The 23,710-nt window shown below is 39.9% G+C and overlaps 5 protein-coding genes across 6 annotated transcripts; 2 read left to right on the top strand and 3 right to left on the bottom strand.

Moving 5' to 3' along the window:
- Positions 1-34: 34 nt before the first annotated feature.
- snf8 (SNF8 subunit of ESCRT-II) lies at positions 35-3,949 on the bottom strand. Its single transcript, XM_082544959.1, has 9 exons — positions 3,819-3,949; positions 3,578-3,649; positions 3,126-3,176; positions 2,483-2,621; positions 2,019-2,123; positions 1,484-1,556; positions 1,198-1,339; positions 716-790; positions 35-530 (listed from the first exon to the last, which is right to left on the bottom strand). Exons 2-9 carry the CDS (start codon positions 3,626-3,628, stop codon positions 393-395), a joined length of 774 nt encoding a protein of 257 aa, XP_082401085.1. The 5' UTR covers positions 3,629-3,649; positions 3,819-3,949; the 3' UTR covers positions 35-392.
- A 452-nt stretch (positions 3,950-4,401) lies between these two features.
- Positions 4,402-8,739, bottom strand: gip (gastric inhibitory polypeptide). The gene is made up of 5 exons (XM_082544962.1): positions 7,671-8,739; positions 7,445-7,524; positions 5,354-5,485; positions 5,179-5,269; positions 4,402-4,888 (listed from the first exon to the last, which is right to left on the bottom strand). The coding sequence occupies exons 2-4, from the start codon at positions 7,516-7,518 to the stop codon at positions 5,179-5,181; spliced, it is 297 nt and encodes a 98-aa protein (XP_082401088.1). The 5' UTR covers positions 7,519-7,524; positions 7,671-8,739; the 3' UTR covers positions 4,402-4,888.
- A 175-nt stretch (positions 8,740-8,914) lies between these two features.
- On the top strand, positions 8,915-15,378 carry msl1b (MSL complex subunit 1b). Of its 2 annotated transcripts, none has more exons than XM_082544945.1 (9): positions 8,915-9,343; positions 9,864-10,535; positions 10,641-10,837; positions 11,162-11,475; positions 11,622-11,686; positions 11,788-11,855; positions 12,343-12,467; positions 12,554-12,626; positions 13,675-15,378. In XM_082544945.1, the coding sequence occupies exons 2-9, from the start codon at positions 9,939-9,941 to the stop codon at positions 13,763-13,765; spliced, it is 1,530 nt and encodes a 509-aa protein (XP_082401071.1). In that variant the 5' UTR covers positions 8,915-9,343; positions 9,864-9,938; the 3' UTR covers positions 13,766-15,378. The 2 variants fall into 2 exon arrangements, with proteins under 2 accessions (XP_082401071.1, XP_082401070.1); XM_082544944.1 differs by having other exon boundaries at positions 11,162-11,517.
- Positions 15,379-17,101: 1,723 nt separating this feature from the next.
- On the bottom strand, positions 17,102-21,193 carry chmp2a (charged multivesicular body protein 2A). The gene is made up of 6 exons (XM_082544960.1): positions 21,007-21,193; positions 19,643-19,810; positions 19,381-19,560; positions 19,147-19,277; positions 18,058-18,119; positions 17,102-17,978 (listed from the first exon to the last, which is right to left on the bottom strand). The coding sequence occupies exons 2-6, from the start codon at positions 19,808-19,810 to the stop codon at positions 17,857-17,859; spliced, it is 663 nt and encodes a 220-aa protein (XP_082401086.1). The 5' UTR covers positions 21,007-21,193; the 3' UTR covers positions 17,102-17,856.
- A 494-nt stretch (positions 21,194-21,687) lies between these two features.
- On the top strand, positions 21,688-23,710 carry mrm1 (mitochondrial rRNA methyltransferase 1 homolog). Its single transcript, XM_082544946.1, has one exon. It carries the CDS (start codon positions 22,031-22,033, stop codon positions 23,168-23,170), a length of 1,140 nt encoding a protein of 379 aa, XP_082401072.1. The 5' UTR covers positions 21,688-22,030; the 3' UTR covers positions 23,171-23,710.

The following is a 23,710-nucleotide window of genomic DNA, read 5'->3' as shown; positions in this document are numbered from 1 at the left end:
TTGAACATGTAACAAGTTTGAGTCAAAAGTCATATCAAGTAATAAATGTAAGTGCATTTTATTGCAGAATAATAAAAAATGTGCAACAAAACAGAATTATCTCGTTTATACATTTGGAAGAACTTTCTTCTAATCACCCAAAAACCTTGATAGTATAAGCCGAATTCTTCTGCCGTGGGCTGGAGCTCCCTTTCACTGACTCTGCGGTAATATTAGTGCACTCTTTGGAAAGTTTCCCCTCCACATGTCCAAAATCTGATCTCAGAGGGAGTCCATGCTGCACGCCAGCTCCAGAGCCTCAGCCAACTCCGTCACATGAGCCACCTTCCTCCCACAGGGCACATTTTGTTTACCAACAAGCCTCAAGCTGCAGGTCCGGGGCCTCCCACAGCTTAAGGTGTCATCTGATTGGCCTCCTCCGGTGTGACGTCACGGGAAGTCAGCTCAGAGAAGAGCGCTGGCAGCCAGTACTGTGCCTCTCCAGCTGCCTGAGAGTCCAGCCAAGCCAGGCCTTCCTTCAGCAGGTGATCCTGGGAAAAGGACAAAGGAGAGTGAAACAGTTATTTTAGAACCCAAATAAAAGAAAACAGCGGATCGGTTTGAAGTAGCGCAGGATTAAAGGATGATTAAGAAACAGCCAATGGCCAGGCTGTACCCTGCTCCTCACAGACCTTGATATATAATCTCACACAGTTAAAGTGACCTGTGTACTCACCAGCACGTGACACGCTCGCTCCTTCTCCCATTTTAGACTGTCCTTGATCTCACTCACTGTGACGTATCCCTTTTTCTGCAAACAAAAAGAAGACTGACATTAGAGCACCAGAAACAGCTGGGATCTCACCTTTCAGAATAAAAGCCCTTATCTCAGACACAAAATCCTCAACATTGTCCTTTTACCTCTCCCTACTGTGATCCTTCAATACATGGTGGCAATAAAATAAAGGCTCGAAGTTTATTTTACTGCATCACATTCGCGGACTGCCTTCATGGAAATAAAAAAATGGGACTATGCAACAAAGTAGAGTTTGTCCAAAAGAATTATGTAATGGCATGAAAGTTACACAACCAAAATGTAATAAAGGCCTCAGGATGGAGGATAAAGTACAAGAAGTCCTTAGGATGGTGTAAAAACAAGCAATTGATTATTTTTCAAGGCTGCTGATTGCTTTATGCTGAACTCTGGCTTCGTCTTACCTCGGCCAGCTGAAGAACCACAGTGTGGTCCATGTTGAGCTCAGCCGGGACTGACTGAACCAAGTAAGAACCACCAACGGGAATCATCCCAAACCCATTCCCCATCACCTTCAGTTTCTTTATGGCTCTGACCAAGTCATCCCTGGGAAGCACATATTCAGCCACGTGATTTAAAGTTGATGTCCAGGCATTAAATAATCCAAAAATAAACATCTTTAAGGCATTTTATGTCGATCAGTAGCACATGTTTCTATACTATACAACATGTTCGGTTGGTTATACTTACTGGCTAACCTCCTGAGCGTATTTACCGCGTCCTTTCAGTACTCTCTGATGGAGCTCATCCAGAGTAATCAGCCCTGAAAGAAAACACACACATTGGGACTTTATTTAGTGATTTCAGAGCTGGGTTATACTTACCGGATTCAGTTCATGATTCGATTTTCTGCAATTCACTGTTACCTCTGTCTAAGATATTAATGCCAGCAGACTGCTGCAGGTAAATAAAGATGCAGGTTACTGTTGAATAGGAAGGGTCCTAACTGAGTGACCCAGGAGTATCTGCAGCTGTAATAAGAATCCTCTAAATACTAGGAAAAGGTGCTTCTGTGTTTCTTATTTACCGCATTTAGCAGAGGATACACTGAACTAGCCTTTATGAAAGCAGGCCCAACATAATTAAGGAGTCTTGTGTAAGTGCAGTCTGATTCTCTCAGTCCTTAAAAGTTCTCTTTCAGATATTTCCTTGACCTTATGTTTTCTACTGAGGCTGAGAAAAACGTTTTTTGGGGGGACTATTCACAGCTACTCTGCATACAAACCTCCGTTTCTATGTTTCAGGGCAAGGCACACTTCAATGATCTGCACACCGAGTTCATAGTAGAAGTCACCAACTCCGAGCATCTCAGACCAAAACCCTTTACCAGCTGTGGAAAACAAAAAATAAAAACAGCACAGAAAAGGTTACGTCACTTGGATAAGCAGAAGAAAACAGACCTGAAACAGCCTGAAAATTTTGCTCTCATACAGCATGATTTTTTTTCCAAATTTAACTTGTAAAGTGAATTAATTTGGGTCTATGTAGAAAAAGAACACAATTTTCCAAGTTTTGTATTGTGAACTTCACTTTTTTTTCATTCAGATTTACAACTTTGATCTCTAAAGTTCTGACCATATTCTCTGAATGGATCCCCATCCAGTCCCTTTATTTATTTATTTATTTATTTATTTCTAATGCCACTAATATGCCAAAACATATGCTGATTATATCCCAAATCATTCTCACATGCAAGCGGGTCAACACCGATGGTGGCACACATTTCCTGAAACTGGACCCTGAACTGTGGGTTCTTGCGGATCTCTTGTTTATGTTTGCTGGCAAATTCTTCCAGGTGGGTCTTGAAAGTTTCTAGCTGCTTGGACATCTAGCAAAAAAGGGAAAAAATGTTCAGTTGTAAAACTGGGGCTTCAATTGGGACTTATTTTCATAATTTATTGGTACTGATAGCAAATTTCCTATTCAAAATATTTTATTTTTGAAACATTAAAAAATAGCTCACCACAAGGTCACAGAATCTGAACCAATTACAATACCATCTGATTTTAATGAAACAAAAACTCCAAAACAAAAATATTAAATTAAAAAAGACAAAGCAAAACTTTTCAATGGAAAGAATAGAAACTATTTAGTATTATTATTATATATGTTTTGATTAATCAGTAAGCAAAAGGCGACAATCTAGAATAAATTAAGTGCATTTATTGCTATTTGAGGCCACCAATTTGCATTAAAGGAGTGTGTCAGTAAGCCAGTAAGATAAATAATTATACTAAATTTAACACAAGGGTGAAAACAAATAATCACACAATTCATGGTTTAATTTACGGACAATGGTTTCACTTCGCAGACAAAACTCACAGAAACTCACCTGCACTATTTGATCCTCAGCCAGAACATTTCCTCTTTCTTTGTATTTGGCCTTAACAAACAAAAAAAGTACAAGTGAGATAAGAAAAATGTTGCTCCAGTTTCTACACTCATCATTGGCAGGCGGTTTTAATGTGTGTAAATACGGGTTAACTGCTTACCAAGTGCATTTAAATAAAGGCTGACATTATTTAGAGATATTTATGATACTTTTGCCCACATTAACCTGCATATTACAAACTAATTCCTGGTATCATCATTACTAAATGATGAAGCAGCAGTAAATGGCTTTTGCAGATGTATTCTGCTAAAATTAAACCACGGCAATAAAAAATATCTGCGGCTCACGTTGGCTTTTAAATACCTCCTGCCAGCTGGAATAAAGATAATACACATATGGCTAATGTGAGGCAATAACTCCTCTTGAATCACCGCTTTGAGTTACAGCGTTACCTCAGCCAGCTTCTTTTTGGCGATCGCCCCGGCGCCGACACCTCTCCGCATTTTGGTGATGTTTGTCCCAAACTGTAAGAGGAAGGTTAAAACTCGAAACTACGAGGTTATGGCACAAAAATGACTCCTCTGCACAATTTAAGGTAAAAATCTTAACCTAAGCTAAACGAATCCTAATTTAACGCATTGTCGCTCATAAATTCTTCCTGATTTCACCTCAAAGAACAAATTTAGCTCTTACATCACCGATCTGTAACTCCTGTCGATTTTAACGGCTGAAAAGTGAAGTTTTCTGGGTTTTTTCTGGGATGTTTCACGCTAAATGATTGCAACTGCTTCCATTTTGTTTACAAGGAAGTAAACAGCTGAACAGTGTACTGAACACTGCCCCCTGGTGTTGGGGAGGATATAGCAGCTTGTTGCCGTTAATCCGTTTAAAGTTATTATGAATATATTATCAAAATTATCCTCATCAGCAAATAATAATTGCTTTTTTGCATCATGAGATCCCTTTATATTATATGTTTGAAGAATTAACTTTATTTATTAGAAATTCTTAGAAATTAAGAATTTCTGGCTGTTACAGCAGACAAAACCTTAAAAATAGCATTAGAAAAATTAAAGAAGCAGCTATATAGACATATATCTGAACAACATAAAACACAAAATTAAAAATAAGCTTAATTAAATAACAAAATAATAATAATAAAAAAATAAGGAGCCTAAATAAGTAAAACTCTAAAAGCAATAATGATATGTAGAAAGAATACACCGTACAGATTACCAGCTTTATTTCAAGTTCACACACACATATTTATTTTTAATGATGTTTTAATGAACATAGAAAATAAAATATATGACATTTAATAAAACAGAAAAAATTAAATTTATTGAATAACGTGGGGGGAAAAAACAATCAGCAGGTGTTAGGTGACAGGTTTTGCAGTGTAAAGAGTTACAGCGTGATATTAGTAGTGCGTTGATTGATTTAGGACTACAATTATTTTGAAACGTAGTTGAAACAGTTATAGTTGTTATATAGGTGTTATAGTTATGGTTATAGTTATAGTATCTCCAGCATTTCAGGTTCAAAGACTCTGAGAAGTACAATTCAGTGATTCAGTGATTTTTAGATAATAATTTTATTCATTTATGTGAAGACTGCATTACACAAATAGAGCTTTTGCACGGGACAAATATTCACAGTTTTACACTAGTAGACCTACAGATTGTCCATCACAGAGTTAAAGATGAAGAAGAGTTGAGATGAGGTCTCCACAGTGCCACTGCATCCTTCTGGATCCTCACAACCTGAGAACAGTGTGACAGATTATTTATATTAAACACAGCAAAGTAAATTGATTTTGGATTTGATTTTTAATTAATTCATTGGTCTATCACAAAATAGAGAGAAAACGCTGCTTCAAATGTCCCAGAGCCCTGTGTCCTCATGAAGACACGAGGCTCTGGGACATTGAGCCTTGTTATGTTTATTATAGAATTATGCTTATTTCTAACCAGATATTCAAATTGTCTGTGCCACATCATCATTTGAAAAGAATACAGGTAGTGCCTCTGCACGTGAATAAGTTTAAGCACACCTAAATGTTTCTCCCCTGCTTCTCCTGCAGGCTGAGCTTCAGCAAGTCGTTGTACTGATGTTCCTCTAAATCCTTCCCAGCATCAGCAGACCTGAGAGAACAGAAAATACCTTTCAATCAAATAAATCTGTTCTTTTGTTCTGCTTTTAATCTGGTGCTTCATTCACTGACTCACTTGGTTTCCTTCTGCCTTTGGCTGAGCAAGAACTTGATAAAGTTTTTCTGCACCATTGAATCCATGATTTTGCTGAATTCGCTGGCGATGGTAGACTCAGCGTACCTCTTCCTCGGGTTCTGCTCGTCTTCACTGAGAGGCAACAAAGACACAAATATAAAAATCAGATTATTTCTTTGACCCTCTTATTCCCTCTCCTCACACTCAATAGTGGTCAGATCCTGTCATATCTTAAAGACTTAATAGTATCTTATTATTAGTGCTTTGTGATACTGGAAATTTTGGTATCGAACCGATAGCGAGTAAATACATAGTCAGTGTTGCTGATACCAGTAACACCTTTCAGCTTGTCATGTACTTTGAAGCTGTTTTTGTTTTTAGAGACCTGTAAATCTGCCTGTCTCTAAATCCCTTTGGGTCAACTTCTGTTGTTTAACTGTGCTGTAGGCTATAAATAAAATAGACGCGACAGTGTCGATCCTCTCGTGCTAGTATCAGTCCAATACCAGTACTAGCACTGGTATGATCGATATTTGGATCGATCTGCCCACCTCTACTTATAATCCAAACAGAGCTCTTCCCTATATATATATATATATATATATATATATATACACACACATACAACCATTTGTGCTTAGTAGAAACATATTTATTTTTCTAATATATCTGCAATTCACTTCCTGATCCTTCTGCTGCTCAAACAAGTGAATTTCCCCAGTTTGGGATACACATTCTTCTTCCTCGCTGTCACCAAGCTCTGCTCACAGGGGATCGCCTGCTTTTTCTCTAATATTGCAGGATCTTTGTCTCACACTATTTGGCCTCTCAAGGTGACTTTTGTTATTGTTATATTTTTTTGGTTATTTGTTCAACCTTTTGATTGCTAAAATTAAAGAAAATGATGAAAAGATTTCCAGACGTGTAATTCTATCTGACCAAGAGTCAAATCCTCACATCCAAGAAGCAGAGGATTTTCCTTTTTGTAGATTTGATTAATAAGCAGCTCAACTAATCATAAAAATTGTAGTTTTAACCAATTAGCCATTTAACTTGTCCACATCAGCCACATTATTACAGTGTACTGTATTATAGCAGCAGAATATGGACCCTGACAGCTTCCTTGTCATATGATTGTTAGGTTTTCTCCATTTTTCTTGTATTATTGTGAGGTTTTTACCTTACAATTCAAAGCACCTTGAGGAAACTGTTCGTGTGGTTTCGCACTATATAAATAAATCTGAACTGATTTTAACTGAATTATCAAAGATATAATAAAATGTGGTATAAAGTACTTATTATTATGTATTTAAGGAGTCACGCTATTATAAATTGTGTTGACATACTGGGGGAAAAATAGTCAGCTAAGCACACGGAGAAAAGTTTGGAAGCCATTTAAATAATTATATTAAATTCAAGCTCATTATGCAGATAAAAGGACTTCCTGCTGCACTGAGGCAAGGTTTCCAATCTTTTGTGATTGAAGTACCCCCCACAGTAACGCATTTCTACCCCATACTGTCACGTTCAGACTGTATTCATTAAAATGTTTAACCCACAAGTCAATTAAAAGTATAAATTCCAATTTAAGATGTTTTTTTTTCAGAATATTTTCTAACATTTAAGATTTGTCTTCACAGCTGTGACCTGCCATGCACTATATTGTGATAAATAATCCCCACTATAAGCCTTTACATTTATTTTCCTCTGCAAACACAAACATATATGAATATTTTTACAATTTTATAATCATATCTTTTTTGCTTTTATTAATCCCAACTTTTACATTTTAAGTCAAGCTAAATATGAGTTTTGCTGTATCTGAACCTCACTGTCCTATAGAACAGTGAGGTTCAAATACAGCAAAACAGTAGACTGTACACAGTCTACAGTTCACTCCAAAGTTTAATTTATAAGCATTCAATGTTATAAAATTCTCTAAAATTAAATATATAAAGTAAATGCAAGTAAAAAAGTTTTAAAATCATTGGAATTTTGAGCCACCTTGTCTTATAAATATTGCCGTTAAATCCAATTATCACTCAGTATATTCAGGGGAAACAAGCATGTAAAGCATACAATGAGACTTACGCCATCTCTTCTGTTTTTGCATGCAGGGCTACCAGCAGGCAGATGATCAGAAGTTTGAACAACAAAGCCTTCATGATGACCTGAAAGCAAAAACAGAGATTGTTGGAGAAAGGTCCACACTTAGTTCAACAACTTTAAGCAACCTGGAGGAAAGGTGAGCATATTCTGCAGCTCAAACCAAGTGTGTGAGCAGTTACATGAAATCCATTCAAGTATATTTTCTCACCTTTGAATAAAACGTCTTTAAAGCAGGCAGAGGGGAAAAATTTCCAGAGAAATTTGTAGACTGCTTACTACGATGTGTTGCTTTCAGAAAATGGGCTTTTATATAGTTTTCACTGAGATAATATGAGCCAAAGCTACAAAAACAGTTTAGTTCCAACACATTAAGTCATTAATGAAACACATACACACACAGGTGACTACTGATAAAGAGGGACATAATAAACTTTAAATGGGAAAATGCGTGGGCCATTAAACTAATGAAAAAGTGGCAATGTGAAAATTAAAGCATGTTGAAAATACGGTGAAGATGTTTGACTGATGCTTATCGTAAAATGAGAAACCTCTGCTCTATGACACTTTCTCCAAAGTAATGACACCTACTGCTCCTCTCACAAAACACCTTAGCCTCAGCTATTGCAACCCTCACACAGTGACACTGAAATTATAGCTTAAAGAAGACCCATTACTATCATATATAGGGTGGATGCTTTCAAATATTAAGATAGTTAATTCAGTTTCATTTAAATTTTGTTTCTATAATGCCAAATCACAAGAACAGTTGCCTCGAGGCACTTTATATTGTAAGGTACAGATGCTACAATAATACAGAGAAAACAGAAAAAAAAAACACAAAAATCAGACAATTTCCTGTGAGCAAGCGCTTTGGCAGCAGTGGGAAGGAAAAACTCCTCTTTAACAGGAAGAAACCTCCAGCAGAACAAGGCTCAGGAAAGGGGCAGCCAACTAGTGCGACCAGTTAGGGGTGAGAGGAGGAAGACAGGACAAAGAAATGCTGTGGAAGAGAGCCAGAGATTAATAATAACTAATGCAGAGTGGTGTAAAAGCTGAATTGTGTAGGTAATCATGTGGGTCAAAAACTCCGGCTTCAGAGTACTCTGAAAGCTCTGTTTTAGACATTTTTTCTACTCTTTGCTCTGTATGATGTCCGGTTGCAAAAAGCAGCCTATCTGCTGACAGGAATTTCTTATGTATTTTACATATTTGAACCTCGAAGTAATAGCCTTTGTCTGTTAGAAACAATGGTTAAAATGGTGTTCAACTGTAATCTATATTTATTTTGTAATTTACATTTAAAATGAATTATTTATTTATAGTTTTTAACAAAAGACAGTTCTCATGTAAGTCCATAGTGTTTCTATCAGCTCAAAGTTGAAAAATTGACGTCCAACCACGGAGGTAACACGTTGACCTCTTACGTGACAACAACGTAACACTAGAACACGCCCCTTCAGTCGTTGTTTCCGGTTGCTTCACTCGGTTGCATTTTTTAAATATCCAGGGGGACTTTTCAGGCAGCTCTAAAGGGAGTAGTTACTCTTTGACTAAATGCACTTCCAAATAATACATACTCGGCGTCTATAACGACTTACTTGAAAAATGTTTAACAATGGTCTCGAAATGTCGCCATTTCATTATCTAATGTTGGTTTAATGCATGTATAAAGCGTCGTTGTGCTTTCTCGCGCCCTCTACTGGTGCCCTTCCGATGGAAACCTCCAAAACATAAGAAATGGCCATCCAACAAATTACGCATGCGCAGTAGTCAGCGCTTTAAAACAAGTCTTGAGGAGGGAACGTGAAGACAGTTGCAGGTGGACTTGAATAATAGTCGATGTAAGCTGAAAACGTATAAAAGCGTGTTGGTAAAAAGCAGGTACGTGTGAATTATGAATATCACAATGCGTACGTTACAGCCGGCCCTCTGCGGGCGCGCGGTTTGTCCGTTTAACTAACCGGTTAGCGTTAGCCACCTAGCTAGCTGTTATTGTTTTTTCGTGATTCCGCGAGAACCAAAATGGAGGAGATGGCTGATGCCAGTGTCCTACACAGCCACTCCCGAGTCCTTGTTTGAAGCCTCCACACTGAAATGTCGACCCAGGTGCATTATTAATGGGTCAAATTCCCATCAAACGCCCGAGTTTGTTACCAAATCAGCGTGTCTGTGTTTGCACTGCTGTGCTAGTATAGCTTAGCTTCAGTTTTCAAACCCGGCGAGCATTTTTTTTTGTAAAATGTGCCCCCAAATCATACAGTTTAACCGTGTAGTCCTCTTTGATTTGTCCAACCGTTACAAGCCCGTGTATGTTTTTTACCCCAAGCGCAAAGACTGTGTACTCTATGAAATAAACACACAGGAGGAGCCAGACGGATGAATTTGTCCTTTGTTTTTGCAGGACAGTAGCTTCGAGTTCACATGTGAAGTTGCTGCTGGTTGAATCTCAGGATGAAAAGTCGTCGTTGTGTTCGCCATGACTCTGAGGTCCACGCTGTATCCAAACACGCGATTCAGGCAGCACGCTGATGCCGGGGTCGTCACCGTTAGCCCCGTGAGCCTCAAGAGGGAGTCCTGCGACTTTGTTATAGATGTTCAAGACGTGCAGAGGGGCGAGATCCCAATCAAATCAAAGGACTTAGACCAGAATTACATGACAAGCAAGGTTGCCCTCGCTGCCACTGTTGCAGAGGTAGTTCAAGGAGACACTAAACCTGTGGGGGTACTGTCCCCTGTCAGACCAATGGGGGGTGAGGGAACCCCGGTGAAAGGTAAACCCCTCTCTGTTGACAATATGGAAAACCCTCAGATGGCTGTGAACAATAACTCAAAGGATGCCGGTGCTGATGAAAGTGCGAAAGGGGTTGTACCTGGAGTGCTTGGCACCGCATCCATCGAACTCTCATCTGAGGGTAAGTGGAGGAACATCAGGAAGACCCCTGCCAACCCTCACACACAGGCCAACTGCCTCCGTCAGATTCTCCTCCTCCAGCTGGACCTCATTGAACAACAGCAACAACAGCTCCAGTCCAAGGACAAGGAGATAGATGAGCTCAAAGCAGACAAAGAGACGGTACGTTAAAGTCTTGGCCCGTCTTAATGTGTTTTCTGTCACTTTTTCCTTCTTTATCCCAGAAATGTTGCTTTTTTCCACACTCATGTCTTCCTTCTTTTGCAGCTGCTTGCACGTATTGAGCGAATGGAGCGCCGCCTTCAGCTCACAAGGAAGGACCCACCCCGTGATAAGCGCCTTTTCCAGCCCTTGGAGCCATGGACCCCTGACAAAGAGGACATGTGGGATCTGGAGCTCGAGAGTCCACAGCCTGACCCAGCCACGCCACTCATCTTCAGTCGGGGTGGCAAAGGTCATAAAAGGTACAATAAACGCCAGCAGAGGCAGCACAAGTGTTTGTTCCTGTTCCACATAATAAAGTGAAAAAATGTTCTGTATAATTTGGTCTATTCAGACTTTGTCCACGTTATTAAAGGAAAATGAGGTGACATTTTTCTGCATACGAAAGACCAAAAAGATTTTAACCGTCCTCCAAAGGGAAACTGCCATTATTTATTTCCTAAATATCCAGAAATAATGGGGAATTGATACTGTTAGATAAGATGCCGCAGACTTGTTGCCTGCACTGTATGTAGACCACTTGCATTTCCAAAGGCCAATTTCCATTTTATGTCTTTCATTTTTAGGAAATCTTGCTTTGGTGATACAAAAGTGCAAAAATCTCGAGGTAAAAGTGCCAAGTTGAGCCCGCAGAAGCCCGAAATTGAGCCTGGCTCTCCTAATCAGAGAGAGCTACGCAGCAAGGAAACCCCAGAGAAGACTGTTCCCACGAGGGCAGAAAGGGACGGTTTGCTCCTTTGCAAAGAGGAGGCTGAACTGAGCTGCCAGATGGAGGATCTCCCCTTCATGTCAACGACAGAGATGTATCTGTGTTGCTGGAACCAACCTCCTCTGTCCCCCCTGCGTGAGACTTCCCCGAAAAAGGAGGAAGAGGTGGCCAGTGAGTGGACTCCTCATGTAGTACATGATATGCTGATTGTTTGTAAGCCTAACCTATATCCCACCTTCAATCACTTTATCCTTCAAAGTGTCCTGAACAAAATATCTATGAATAAACTCTTCTCCCTGCTTCTGTTCACCTCCTAGTCCCATCTTGGAGGGAAAATATAATAGAGCCGCTGAATGAAGACTCCTCCTTTAATCCCCCTGAGGTGAGAGACGCATCTGAAAAGAAACTTGTACCTCCTAAAATGAACTCACATCAGATCCAAATGAATTTTTAACTCACAATTCACTTCTGTTTCCCCTCAAGCCGCTAGACGACGGCGTGTTTTTGAAACGTCACTCAAAGCTCGAGTTGGATGAGAAGAGGAGGAAAAGGTACCGGTCGCTGACTTAAACTTGGTTTAACATTTTAACAAATGCATTTCTTGAGTGTTGAGCGGTATGGGTGCTGGAGTAAACTGCAACAACCTGTATTGGATAAATTTTATCTAAATTTTGATTATTAAATAGTTTTGATGAGCATTTTCGGAGACTTGGTCTAAACTGAGCCCTGGATTTAAATATTAAAGACCAGAGTATGAATAAACATCAAGGTCTGTTCTGCTCTCATTGTTGAAGAATGCCAAAGTATCCCCCACCCCATTTTAATGAATGAAAGCTGAAGGTGTGATATTATCAGCGATGTTGAGCTTTTAATGCTTATATAAATCAAATTAAATAATGTCAATCTGCATACCAAAATAGTGATTTTTTTTTTTTTTATGTATTTATTTATTTTTTGCCATAATTGAGCAGCCCCACTACCACCTGTCTCTCACTCTTTACTTTTCCTGTCATATAAACGAATCCTGCGTGTTTCTAGATGGGATATCCAGCGAATCAGAGAGCAGCGCATGTTCCAGCGTCTGCAGCAGCGCATGAACAGGAAGAAAGTTGTCCAGGAGACCGAGCCGGAGTTGTCGTCCTTCTATCCCGACACCGAAGATGGTACATCTTCAGTATTAGAGCAGTGTAATTCTTAAATCAAACCAGGAGATTTTCATTCTTAATTTTAATTCTTAATTCTCTTCCAGTTGAAAGTATAGTGATCACTCCCTTCTTGCCTGTGGTTGCATTTGGTCGGCCTCTGCCTAAACTCTCACAACAGTAAGTTAAAAGTTTTTTGTTTTGGGCTTTTCCTTTATTAATATACAAACTGTTAATAATATTGGTGGATTATCTTTAAATATGGCCAAAGCTTCCAATAATAAGCTCAGCATATGTACAAGTGCTCTCTGTGAGGTTAAAGCTCAGGCACTACTTTGCTTCTGTGTCAGTAGGGCCATATATCCTTAATATGGTTGAGTGAGCACAGCAGCCCCACTCACCTGCTGTTCAACCTGCCTGTTTGGCTCACATGGTAACAGAAATTTGCCTCTAACTGAACAAACATCATAGCTAAAATCTTTGTGTAGTCTGAGTTTCATTTAAGACAAAACATCAAATGAAGTGAAGGCCATTTTCACAGTCCACCTCTTCCCCTGCTGTATTTCTTCTGTAATTTATTGCAGGCCTGTATTCATTTAAAGCTGGGATAAAATGATTTAAATGGAACCTAATGCAGTCCATATTTTTTTTTTGTCCTTGGACTATCACAGTAGCTTTGATGATTAACAGTTACATATCCTTATCTTATACGGTGCTTTGGTGCAGCCCATCAGTTTGAAACAAGCTCCCTTTGAGCCAGGAGTTAAATAATTATTATAAACAAAACAAACAAACTTTAAATAAATAAATTATATTTTAATAAAGCTGCTAAAGGACACCACTCACCCCACTCCAGTGAAAAATGAACAGACACCAGAGGGTTTAATATTATTATTCAGTGATGGTATGTTGATAAGGCCATTAAGCATCTGTTTTATGTGCAATTCACTCACATATCTCATCTTTTCAACATTTAGTCTCTAATAAATATTGTAGTTTTACCACTATATTGTCTGGCCTTCGTAAACAAAAGGTTTGAAGTTTTGGTATACGCCGATGCTTTTATAAGAACCTGAAGCTGTTTTTAATATCAGCATCTGTCATTGTAACTCTGTGTGTGTAGCATATATATGATATAAAATGAGAAAAAGCAGCAGGAGCATTCCAGTTATTTTCACTCGTCTTTACTCTTGAACTGAGGGTCGACTGTCCGTTGTTTTCTCTCCAGGAACTTTGAGCTGCCTTGGCTGGATGACCGCAGCCGGTGCCGCATTGAGGTTCCCAAGAAACACACGCCTCACCGGACCTGCAGGAAGTGAAGCCCTTAAAAAACAGCAGCAGTGGTGGGAGAAGAAGATGATTATGATGATGCTCCACACCCAGATTAAAAAAAACAAAACAAAAAAATTTGCTGGTGTGGCAGGGAGTCGCATCACTAGTCGCTTTGTTTAACTGTCACTGTTGCTTTTGCTCTCCTGAGTTTTGGTAAAGGATGGACGATATCTGCAGGGCAGGGTGTCCTTGATGTTTTCGGTCTCTTAAAAGAGAGGCTGAGCCCTCCATGCCAGAAGATTACAGCCCTCAAGTCAGCAGCTGTTCATAATTACACATTTACCAAGAGTTACATGCATGTCCTGATACTTTTTTGGTGGATCTGCACCACAGACGTAAAAAAGACCCGTAGACTTAATCAAACAGATGTGGTGTTTCTGTCGTGTTATATGGGGTCGGTAGTATTAAGGGACAAGCTGAGGAGCTCTAATCTTTGTGCATACGTGTAGAGGGAACGATTTAAAGCCACTTTGACTGAAAATAGAGCTTCGCGAGCAATGCAGCTGCATCCTTTTCGCTTGGGTCGTGTCACCGCGCCTGTTCTCCCCGCATCAATGTCGTGCTGTGTATTGCCTATATCGATTGCACACGACTGCATTAAGATTTTATCGATGTTAGGTGTGATTATTGGGAGTTTTGAGCCAGCATGATTTCATATATATGCATATATATATAAAATAATCGAGCCAATCCAGTGTAAGGTGAAAAATGTAAACAATCAGATGATTGGGTTTGAGAACAAAGGTACAGGAAATTATTCGGGTGGTAAACTTGGCGTCGAATTCAGTAACCTGTCCCCTTTTTTTGTTGTTGTTGTTTTGTTTTTTTTGTTTTTTTGGTTTTGTTTCTGTTAGTTCCTTTTTTTTATGTGAGATGCATGGACTCTCTTTAGCTGTTTCCAAATGATAAAAATTAAAAAGGTATTAGCATGGCTTTGCCCCAAAATGGAGAATAATCTCTGCTCATTGGGCTACAAAAATACTGTCTTGAAAGCATGACCTTTGGCCGCTCAGTTCGGCCGATCTGATAATAACAAAGTTTGATTTTTGATCTTGATTTTTCTCTTTTGTTTCCAATAAAAAAAAAAAAAAAAAGCTTGTGTCCAGTAAATATACGATTTAGGTGTACGCATCAGACTCCTGACATTCACGGGAGCCGTTTTAGAAAATGAAGCTTTCTAGCTGTAGTCTGTGCACGCTCTTTAACACGCTGCCAGTTAATCTCTCCCTCTGCGAGTTCATCTCAGTCACAGTCGCAGTGTTTGGTTTCTGCAGGTTTTCCTCTTCGCTGTGTTCTCTCAGCCTCTTCTACATTTGATGCAACAGCTTTCTGCAGCTTCAATTTTTTTCAGCTGCTCAGTGTGCACCTGCATATGCGGCACATTCTGGAAATACAAAGTCAGTTTTTGTTTTTTGTTTTTTCCTGTTGTTTTTCTGTACATAGCTTTCAGAAACAAATGTACATAAAACATTGCTGTTATTTTTTTATTATTTAATGTTGGAAGTGTTGAGTACATCAATATCGTTCTATGATTGTAAGTTGACAAATTGACAGTTTTGAAAGTAAAACTTTTTTTGGAATAAAATGAATATGTCTATCATATGTGGATGTGGTTATTTGATAGGGATGAAGTGGGTACAAATGTACACTAGGAGGTTGTTTATGAAAAATACATAAAGCTATTTTTTCCATACATAGCACAAAAACTGTTTAGATTTAACTGTGTACAACTTCAGCCTCATCTCCTTTATCTGTGCCTGTGATCCTGATGACTGGAGTAGAGAGGAAGTATAACTGAAAATTTCCAGGTGTTAACAGGTCATTAACAAGCTCCTCCCATGTAGTTTTGGGCTGTTCGTTCTCATGATCATCCCACCCCTGGCTGGTCCTTTTACTGCACCAGCAGTGTGTTTGGGATGATTGTCATGCTTACAAATGAAGCTGTTCTAGATGATATTGCATGGATCAAAAAATGACCGTACTTTTTTTAATTCCATCAATTTTCACAAGATCTATAACGCCACTGTCTGAAATTCATCCCCAAACCACCACAGAGCCTCCACCATGTTTCAGAGATGACTGTAGACTCACAGTTGTACCTCAGTCTGGACTAAAACTTCAGATATTTAAAATCGCTCTGTAAGACGACCTGCTGATTTTGAGCCCAGTTCTTGTGTAATCTGCCTTTTCTCCCTTGGAGTAGATGGATCAACTGAAGGGTCAGAGTCATTTCTCAGGTCTGGCATCAGGTGGACTTTTCCCTTTATCTGCCAGATATTTTTAGGCCTTCCACTTCATCTTTTGTGCACCGCTTGTCCACTTTCCTCATTGTTCTTACAGACACGCTGCACACCATGCCCAGATATGCCAGGTTTTCAGCTGGTAGCTCTTTGGGAATCACCTTGTTGGTATAAAATTTTATATCACTCAAACTGTTGTTTCTGGTACTTTGTAGATTCAGCTAAAGAAATGGGACCAAAGTCTTTGATCTTATGACTGCTAGTAACAAAGTACCTAAATATACAACTTAAAACCGGTTCTTTGTTGTGTGTTTTGTGTAAACACTGAATCAGGAGACTTTTTTTATGCTTGCATGGTTCATAGGTCAGTGTTAAGTGGGTGAACATAGGAAGAAACATTCCTCTGCAATTGATCAGGTACAAGGACTGGATGGGAAATGAGTGAAAAAGCAGCCAATGTCCAAAGAAAAACTTTAAAAGACATCGAGAAAGGCCTGGAGAACTGGTGCTGAAGAACACCTTAAAAAATACTGGCAACCACCAGTGCTGCCTCTCAATGTCACAGCAGACACACTTATAGTATCAGTTTCAAAATCCTACATTGCCTTGTTCTCAAGTTATCACATTCACGTAATTTTCAGAAAGCCTTTTCTGTCCTTGCCATCAAGCTCAGTGAGATTCGAACTTGTCCAAGATTTGTAGTAGATGCACCTGTGGTATCAATTTGAAAATCCTAAGTGACTTCCTTCTTGAGTTATCGCCTTCACAAATTAATGTGTCCCAGTGGGGTGACGCACATACCCCATCAGCCTTTTATGGCTGAGGAAAATATAAAGAAATGATGCGTGACTCAAGACTTCAGACTTCTTCTCAGTTCTCTAAACTAACTACACATGTTCATAGAACCTTAGTAGCAGATATTGAAAACCTATCTCAAGCAGTTTTTCAGAAAACTGAATAATTGAAATAAACGAATAACAGCTGTGATTTAATTCACATTAAGAAGTTTATCTTTCCCCTGGAATTTTGTCTGAGATGTTCAGGTAGAATCTGCTAAAAATAACACTCTGATCACACAGCCAGTTATTTAAATCTGGAAAAAATGTTTATTGAATAGAGAAAAAAAAAACAGGACAGTTTGTCAAAAATAAACACCACTGACTCTTTATTAACATTTTGGTGAAATAAATCTTAAGAGTGCCAAGTCAGCTGACCTCACCTTTCTTTCCAAATATAATCTGTAAAATCTGTGAATGCAGCTGCAAAAGATGCAGATATTTCAACTTCCTGCACAGCATCTTCAGGTAAACCCTGACAAACCGCAGATTCCATCTACTAAACAAAAAAGGCTACAAGTGTATTATTATTATTATGATTATGGTGATACAAACACCAAAACAGCCTCATGTACAAAAAAAAAAAAAGAAAAACTTCACGTCACCCATATAAAATGTCATTTTTTGTGATATTACCAGCTTTCGTTTGGATTTCCTTAAACAGTTTTATAATTAGTGTTAATTTAATTTGTGAAAACGTCATGCCTGGAGGAGTTAGTATTTACAGACTGTGACATAAAGTCAGCTTGTGTCATTTGGCAAAGTCGTAAATGAGGCAACAATTTGCCAAACCTATGAAGGATAATGACCCTTTTGCTTCTTTTTTTTTTGGATAAAATACATATTACACATAATGAGAAAACACCTCAAACAGAAAGCCATACACCTTTGTCATACACCCCAGTTCTGCTGCAACAAACCAGCGTACCGCTGGCTCTACTTCCAATAGAATCTAGACACAGAGATTCGAGTATGTTTGTATTAAAGGCTTCGCCACAGCGCTCAATCTCTCCGAAGGTTATTCAGACGCTCCTCCAGGTCTGCGTCTGCGTCGGCCAGGGTCGCCTGAGGCTCCGCCTTCTTCGCTCCTGCCACCGACAGGCTTCCGCCAGTGCTCGGCAAGCCTGAAATAAACACGGGGCGTTAAAAGAAAATATCCAGAGAGTCAAAGAAAAAAACGTAAAAGGGTTTTTTTTTTCTTACTTGACAGTTCATCGGACAGGTTCAGACCCAGCTCATCCAGCACTTGGGACACAATGGCGTCGCTGTGTAGGAAGCACAGACATGGAGAGTAAATCAGAAGTCTGCCAGTCGTATTGATATTGGGTGCCAGATAAACTTCTTCTTTAAATGATTTTAAAGAAGACTGTTTAATAAATCATCTAATCAAATCAAAGGACAGCAGGGCCACCAGAGAGGGTATCTCACTACTGTCAAAAAAAAAAAAAAAACAACTTAAAAAAAAAAGAAAAAGTAATAGAATAAAAGAGTGTTCTAGATCTCAAACACACCAGATCTGTGATCACTTTTAGCTCATATTTGTCTTTTGTCCGTAAGTGTGTTCTGTTGTATATCTGTCAGCTTCGTTTCATGCTACCTGTCGGGGCGGGCACTACGGATGTAAATTAGCAGCTAAATTGCTTATTGTAGCTTCATTTTTACACAGCTGCGAAAGATGATGGGAAATATGATGAAATTAAAAGATGCAAAGGTTCTACTTCCACATAATTTATCTTATACTTTGATTTAAATGCTGTACTATACTGCTGTTGATATACCAGCACCCTTCTTTTAAACTGTTTATTCCAAACGATAGTTGTCCAATATTACACCTTTCTCATATTTTATTAGTTTTGTTTTTAATGTTTTAAAAATTTAAGAAAGATCACAACTACAGGAGCTTCCTGGCCTTGGAAATCCATTGTCAGGAAGCTCCACGTCCACAGTTTATGTGCTGATGTTAATGCTAGAGGAAGTTTGGAGCTCTACAGTTATGAACTCAGCAGAACGTTGGCAACTTCTAGACCCGCTCTGTAGCTTCATTTTTTAGTTGAGTTTCTCTGGTTCCTAAACACATGACTTGGTGCCATGCTGGCATCCTATTACAGTACCACGCTGGAAATCATTGAGCTCTTTGTTTCACAAATATTTGTAAAAATAAATCACAGGCCTGGGTGATTGATTTATACACCTGTAGCATTGAGACTGAAAACACCTGAGATCCAAGATTAAGAGACTGAACAGCTCAGTACTTTGGTCTGGTCATGTTCCGATGCTCTGAGAATCCCTCACCTCTCCTCCTCATCATCCTCGTCTCCCATGGCGTCGTCGATGGCGTCGTTCATCATCTCTTCCTTCATGTCCATGATTTCACTCTGTCGCTCAAACTCCATCATGATCTTTTGGATCTGAGGCAGTTTCAGCTGTGGGGATGGGATGAATAAATGAGAGTCTGTCAGCACGTTGAGCACGGTGCATTACTATTTTTTAAAAGCTGGATCACAGAATGTTTGCTGGTTATCGGACCTGTCTGTTCATGGTGGCCATGGCTTTGGTGACGCCTTTCATCGCCTGCGCCATACTGTTGTTGGACTTCAGTGTCTGTATCTTCAGGCTGACCGCCTGAATGTTGGCTTTCATCATGATGAACTTCTTAACGTAGCGCCTAGTGCGCACTAAATCTTTGGCCATGATCTTGACGGCGTCCTGCAAAGACCGAAACGATAAAATCACTGTGAACATTCTTCCGGTACAAACGAAACTCTGCTCACAAGCCCCACGGCCTCACCATTTGCCCCTGTTTGGCCATTTTCTTGATGTCAGCGATAATCTTCTTCTCCTGCTGCTCCAGCTTCATTCGCTCCCGGTCCAGTTCTCGCATGGCTCGGTTGAGTGCCCGCTGATTCTGCCTCAGCATCTCCTCCGGAGTCTTCCTCCTTCCAAACAGGAAATCCATCTGGATGTGGATATAAGCAGAGGATCAAATTTGATCAAACAAATATCAGTTATGGCTCCTTTTTTATATTCCTGCAGTCCTCTGGGATCAGTAGCCATATGATGTGGTGATTGAGTAAGAAACAACAGGAACCATTGAAAGTACCCTCTACCTTCAGTTATAAAGTGAGATTAATCTATCTATCTATCTATCTATCTATCTATCTATCTATCTATCTATAGGTTATCGAATACGCCAGTGCCTTTAAATCGTTTTTATCTGGTTCATTATTCGATTAATCAATCAGTTGGTCAACAGGTAACAGTCTTCCACAAAACAAAAAATGTCAAGGATTTCCCTTCTTCTCTGATGAGCTTCTCTGTCACACATGGAGTTAAAATAAATCCATGTGGGTCAAGATAACAAAAACAGGTAACAAAAACAAAAGATTAATAAAAATTTAAAATTAGAATGGAGAAAAATAAAAGTAACTGAAATTTTGATAAACGCAGACTGAAATTACATGAAAATATGGACAATGGAGTCTGCAGTTTTAGTCTCGGTGAGCCTGGTGAGGCTTTGTTCCACATTTCCTGAGACCTGAGATGACCACATGACTATGAATCAGCTCCCTTCAAAAACTCCTGTGTTTATATTGTGGTGTGTATTCTGATCACCAGTCCCCCCCCACCCCACCCCCAAGTAAATATATAAATAATTAAAATTAAAAATACTAAAACTTACACCGATAACAGTGGACATTAATGGTTATTTTAAGCCTGAAATATCAGACATCATAATCCTAACTCAAACCTGAGCTCACTCCATTGGCTTACAAACACATTATTAATTATTAAAATCGCTTTTCATCATTACTGTGTCAATAAATTGATAAATAAATGCCTGACATTTGGTCATTTGGTGGATGTGAGAATACGAGGAGGGGGGTTTGTATTTGAACTTCTCTGCCTTCCGTACAAATAAAACCCCCACTCTAAACAAATTTACAGCGACATTTTCTACACATATAAACTAAGGCCGTCTCAGGCTGTCACGAGCCCCTGTTTACTGGACGGTTACTCAGCAGTCAGTTATGTGACCAAAGGCCTGAAGTCTAAATCCAGCCTTGTTTAGCTCGGTTGTTCTCCCCCTCTGGCAGGGCAACAAAAACCAACAGGTAACCCCACCACAGCGTGAGGCCGGCGGTTAAATCTCACCGTGTGCGGTGGAGACGGGGGTCCAGACGGCGAACACGGCGCGAAGAGGCGTCAGCTAAGACTTCTGCTCGAAACAAATTTAAACGGTTATTTGTTTTCTTTCCTACGCTTCCGTGTTGCTAGACTTTTACTTCCCGGAAATTACGCCATCGCGCACACCCAGGCAGACGTCAGTTTTACCATGGCGTCACATTTGTCACGTGCCTACAGTCGACACCGAGAAAGACAGACATACATTTCAAAATAAAAGCTAGAGAACTCTTATACAGTAAAGCTAGCTAAAAAGATAGCTACAAGCTATTGTTATTTATTTAATTTATTTATTTTTTGCGTTTAACTTAATTCTTAACAAAGGAAGCTGTAACAAGCTGTAACAAAGGAATCTTACAGCCATACAGTGCTGTGATAAAGCTATTGGCCCCACCCTAATTCTTTCTTTTTGATTTTTGTCTTTTTAAAAATATTTGTCACAGTTGGGAAGTTGGGAAATAAAACATATAGAAAAATATACTGATTAAAATTAAAGCAAAGCAAAACATGCAATAACGATAAAATTATACAAATAAAACCAAATAGATAATACAACAGAAAAGTAATTAAATAACAGTTTATCCATAGAAATAGACGTTTAATGACCAGTACGAAAATGAAACTAAATATTACAACAGCAACAAAAGTACATGTCAGACTTGACCCCGTAAGAAAAATGTTATTTATGCGAAATGTATTATTTTAATTCCATACATTTCCAGCTTTGGGTGACGCCTGTCATCAGACTAGCAGTCTCAGGCTTTTATTTTGTAGGGTAAATGACTCCACGTCAGGTCATGATATCCGCTGCTTGCTGAGACTGGATTGCACATGTGCGTAAAGGCTACAAGCATGTCTGCTGAGATAGGAAGTTGGTTCTTTAACTCATCGTGACAGATTATCAGTGAAGGTCTCTGACACATCTGTGGATTGATGGACTTCTCGGGAAGCTGATTCGAGTTTCTCCAGTGCAGAGGCTGCCCCTTGTATAAATATGGCTGGATTTATTGCAAATCAGCACAGGTTGCTGCTTGTATTGAACAGAAGATTTCACGCACCTTTATCAGCCTCCCAGGTTGCCTTTTACTACGTAACAGCTTCACACCTGAACCCAAAGGACAGCAAGGTCAGCCCTGTAGCGAGGGGGCGCTCCAGGGTCCAGCACAAGCCTGCAGAAGGGCAGGAGCATGAGGGGTCAACTCAAAGAAAAGTGTTTAAAAGTGAGATCTCACTGCTGCAGAAGCAGATGAGGGGAGATGACTTCAGAGTGTCACCTGAACTCAGGAAACTGTGCTTGGAAGATTTCCCTGCAGAGAGGGAGAGGCAGGTGAAGCAGAAACCTGCACCTGAAGCCAAATCTAAGGACTGCGAGGTTGTTTTTGGCGTTGCTCCCTGCTTCTTGGCTCTCACTCAGGGAAGGAGGAGGGTCCGTAAGCTGTTTGTAAAAGATGGCGAGGCCTCTCACAGGGCGTCTGTGTTGAAGGTGTGCGAGGAGGCTCATCTGCGAGGAGTTCGAGTCCATCGGGTCAGCAGGAAGGAGCTGGACAAGATGTCCAATGGGGGAGTCCATCAGGGAGTGTGCCTGCTTGCCAGTCCCCTGAGCTACCTCACCGAGGACTCTGCACCCAGCAGGAAAGATGCTCCACTGTGGCTCGTTCTGGAGAGAATCCACGACCCCATGAACCTCGGCGCCATCCTGCGCTCTGCTTATTTCCTCGGGGTGGACAGAGTCGCCAGCAGTCTTCGCTACACCTGCCCGCTGTCTCCAGTGGTCAGCAAGGCGAGCTCGGGCATTATGGAGGTGATGGGGGTGTATGGATATGAAAACCTTGCAGAGATGTTGAAGCTGAAGATGGAGCAGGGCTGGCAGGTGGTTGGCACAGTGGGACAGGAAGCAGAAGTGTCGCAGATGCCCATCACCAAGTGTTCAGACTTTAAAATGACCAAACCCACGTTGCTGCTGATGGGAGGAGAAGGAGAAGGACTCTCCAAGGAGCTGCTCTCCACGTGTCAGACACTTCTCACCATCCCAGCGGGCAGGGAGCTGGTGCCTGGCATCGAGTCTCTCAACGTTTCTGTAGCCACAGGCATCCTGCTGCACTCTTTGCTGTCCTCCAGGAGCTCGACCACATGACAGCCACCTCAAATAGCCTCCCAAATGAAGATGCAAGGTCACTGACAACACAACCAACCACAGGAATAAATAGTTCAGTGTAATCTTGAGTACAAATTCATAGAAGACCAAACCAGAGCCCTCATACTCTTCTCTGCTGTTGTGTCTAAAAACGACTATTCCTGAAAACAGGACTGAGTAGCATTTGCTGGAAACAAAAAACACAACCCACCTGTTTCAAGAAGTTACGTAGCCTTTAAAATAAATACACATTATTTATTTATTGCCTATTTTCAAGATTGATGTTGTCAGTGGAAACCAACAGGCTCTGAGCCAAGTCTCTGCGTGATTGTTTCCTGGGATTTGTTGACTATATTTTCTCTGCTATCTGTTATTTGGCATTGATGTTATTTGATACTTGTTACTTGATATCAATGTTTTAAGTCATCTTACTGTGTAATTTGTATCTTTGTACAGCACTTTAGTCAACGCTACTGTTGCAATTAAATGTGCTATATAAATAAACTAAACATAGGTAAACGTCCACATTTTCAAACCTTA

This window comes from Aulonocara stuartgranti (assembly GCF_965226115.1).
Source record: "Aulonocara stuartgranti genome assembly, chromosome: 8".
Taxonomy (NCBI): domain Eukaryota; kingdom Metazoa; phylum Chordata; class Actinopteri; order Cichliformes; family Cichlidae; genus Aulonocara; species Aulonocara stuartgranti.
This window is presented reverse-complemented; position numbering and strand designations above follow the sequence as displayed.

Bases quoted from the DNA above. Each gene is read 5' to 3' on its own strand.
- snf8 (XM_082544959.1), bottom strand. From the start codon at position 3,628: ATGCGGAGAGGTGTCGGCGCCGGGGCGATCGCCAAAAAGAAGCTGGCT. The intron at 3,177-3,577 runs GTAACGCTGTAA...TTGTTTGTTAAG, and splicing joins CCAAAAAGAAGCTGGCTGAG to GCCAAATACAAAGAAAGAGG. The intron at 1,340-1,483 runs GTAAGTATAACC...TGTGCTTCCCAG, and splicing joins TACGCTCAGGAGGTTAGCCA to GGATGACTTGGTCAGAGCCA.
- gip (XM_082544962.1), bottom strand. From the start codon at position 7,518: ATGAAGGCTTTGTTGTTCAAACTTCTGATCATCTGCCTGCTGGTAGCC. The intron at 5,486-7,444 runs GTAAGTCTCATT...GTTGCCTCTCAG, and splicing joins GCAAAAACAGAAGAGATGGC to TGAAGACGAGCAGAACCCGA. The intron at 5,270-5,353 runs GTGAGTCAGTGA...CTGTTCTCTCAG, and splicing joins CAAAGGCAGAAGGAAACCAA to GTCTGCTGATGCTGGGAAGG.
- msl1b (XM_082544944.1), top strand. From the start codon at position 9,939: ATGACTCTGAGGTCCACGCTGTATCCAAACACGCGATTCAGGCAGCAC. The intron at 11,687-11,787 runs GTGAGAGACGCA...TTTCCCCTCAAG, and splicing joins CCTCCTTTAATCCCCCTGAG to CCGCTAGACGACGGCGTGTT. The intron at 12,627-13,674 runs GTAAGTTAAAAG...TTTTCTCTCCAG, and splicing joins CTGCCTAAACTCTCACAACA to GAACTTTGAGCTGCCTTGGC.
- chmp2a (XM_082544960.1), bottom strand. From the start codon at position 19,810: ATGGATTTCCTGTTTGGAAGGAGGAAGACTCCGGAGGAGATGCTGAGG. The intron at 18,120-19,146 runs GTGAGGGATTCT...CTTCCTACACAG, and splicing joins GAGGATGATGAGGAGGAGAG to CGACGCCATTGTGTCCCAAG. The intron at 17,979-18,057 runs GTAAGAAAAAAA...TGTTTATTTCAG, and splicing joins CCTGTCCGATGAACTGTCAA to GCTTGCCGAGCACTGGCGGA.
- mrm1 (XM_082544946.1), top strand. From the start codon at position 22,031: ATGGCTGGATTTATTGCAAATCAGCACAGGTTGCTGCTTGTATTGAAC.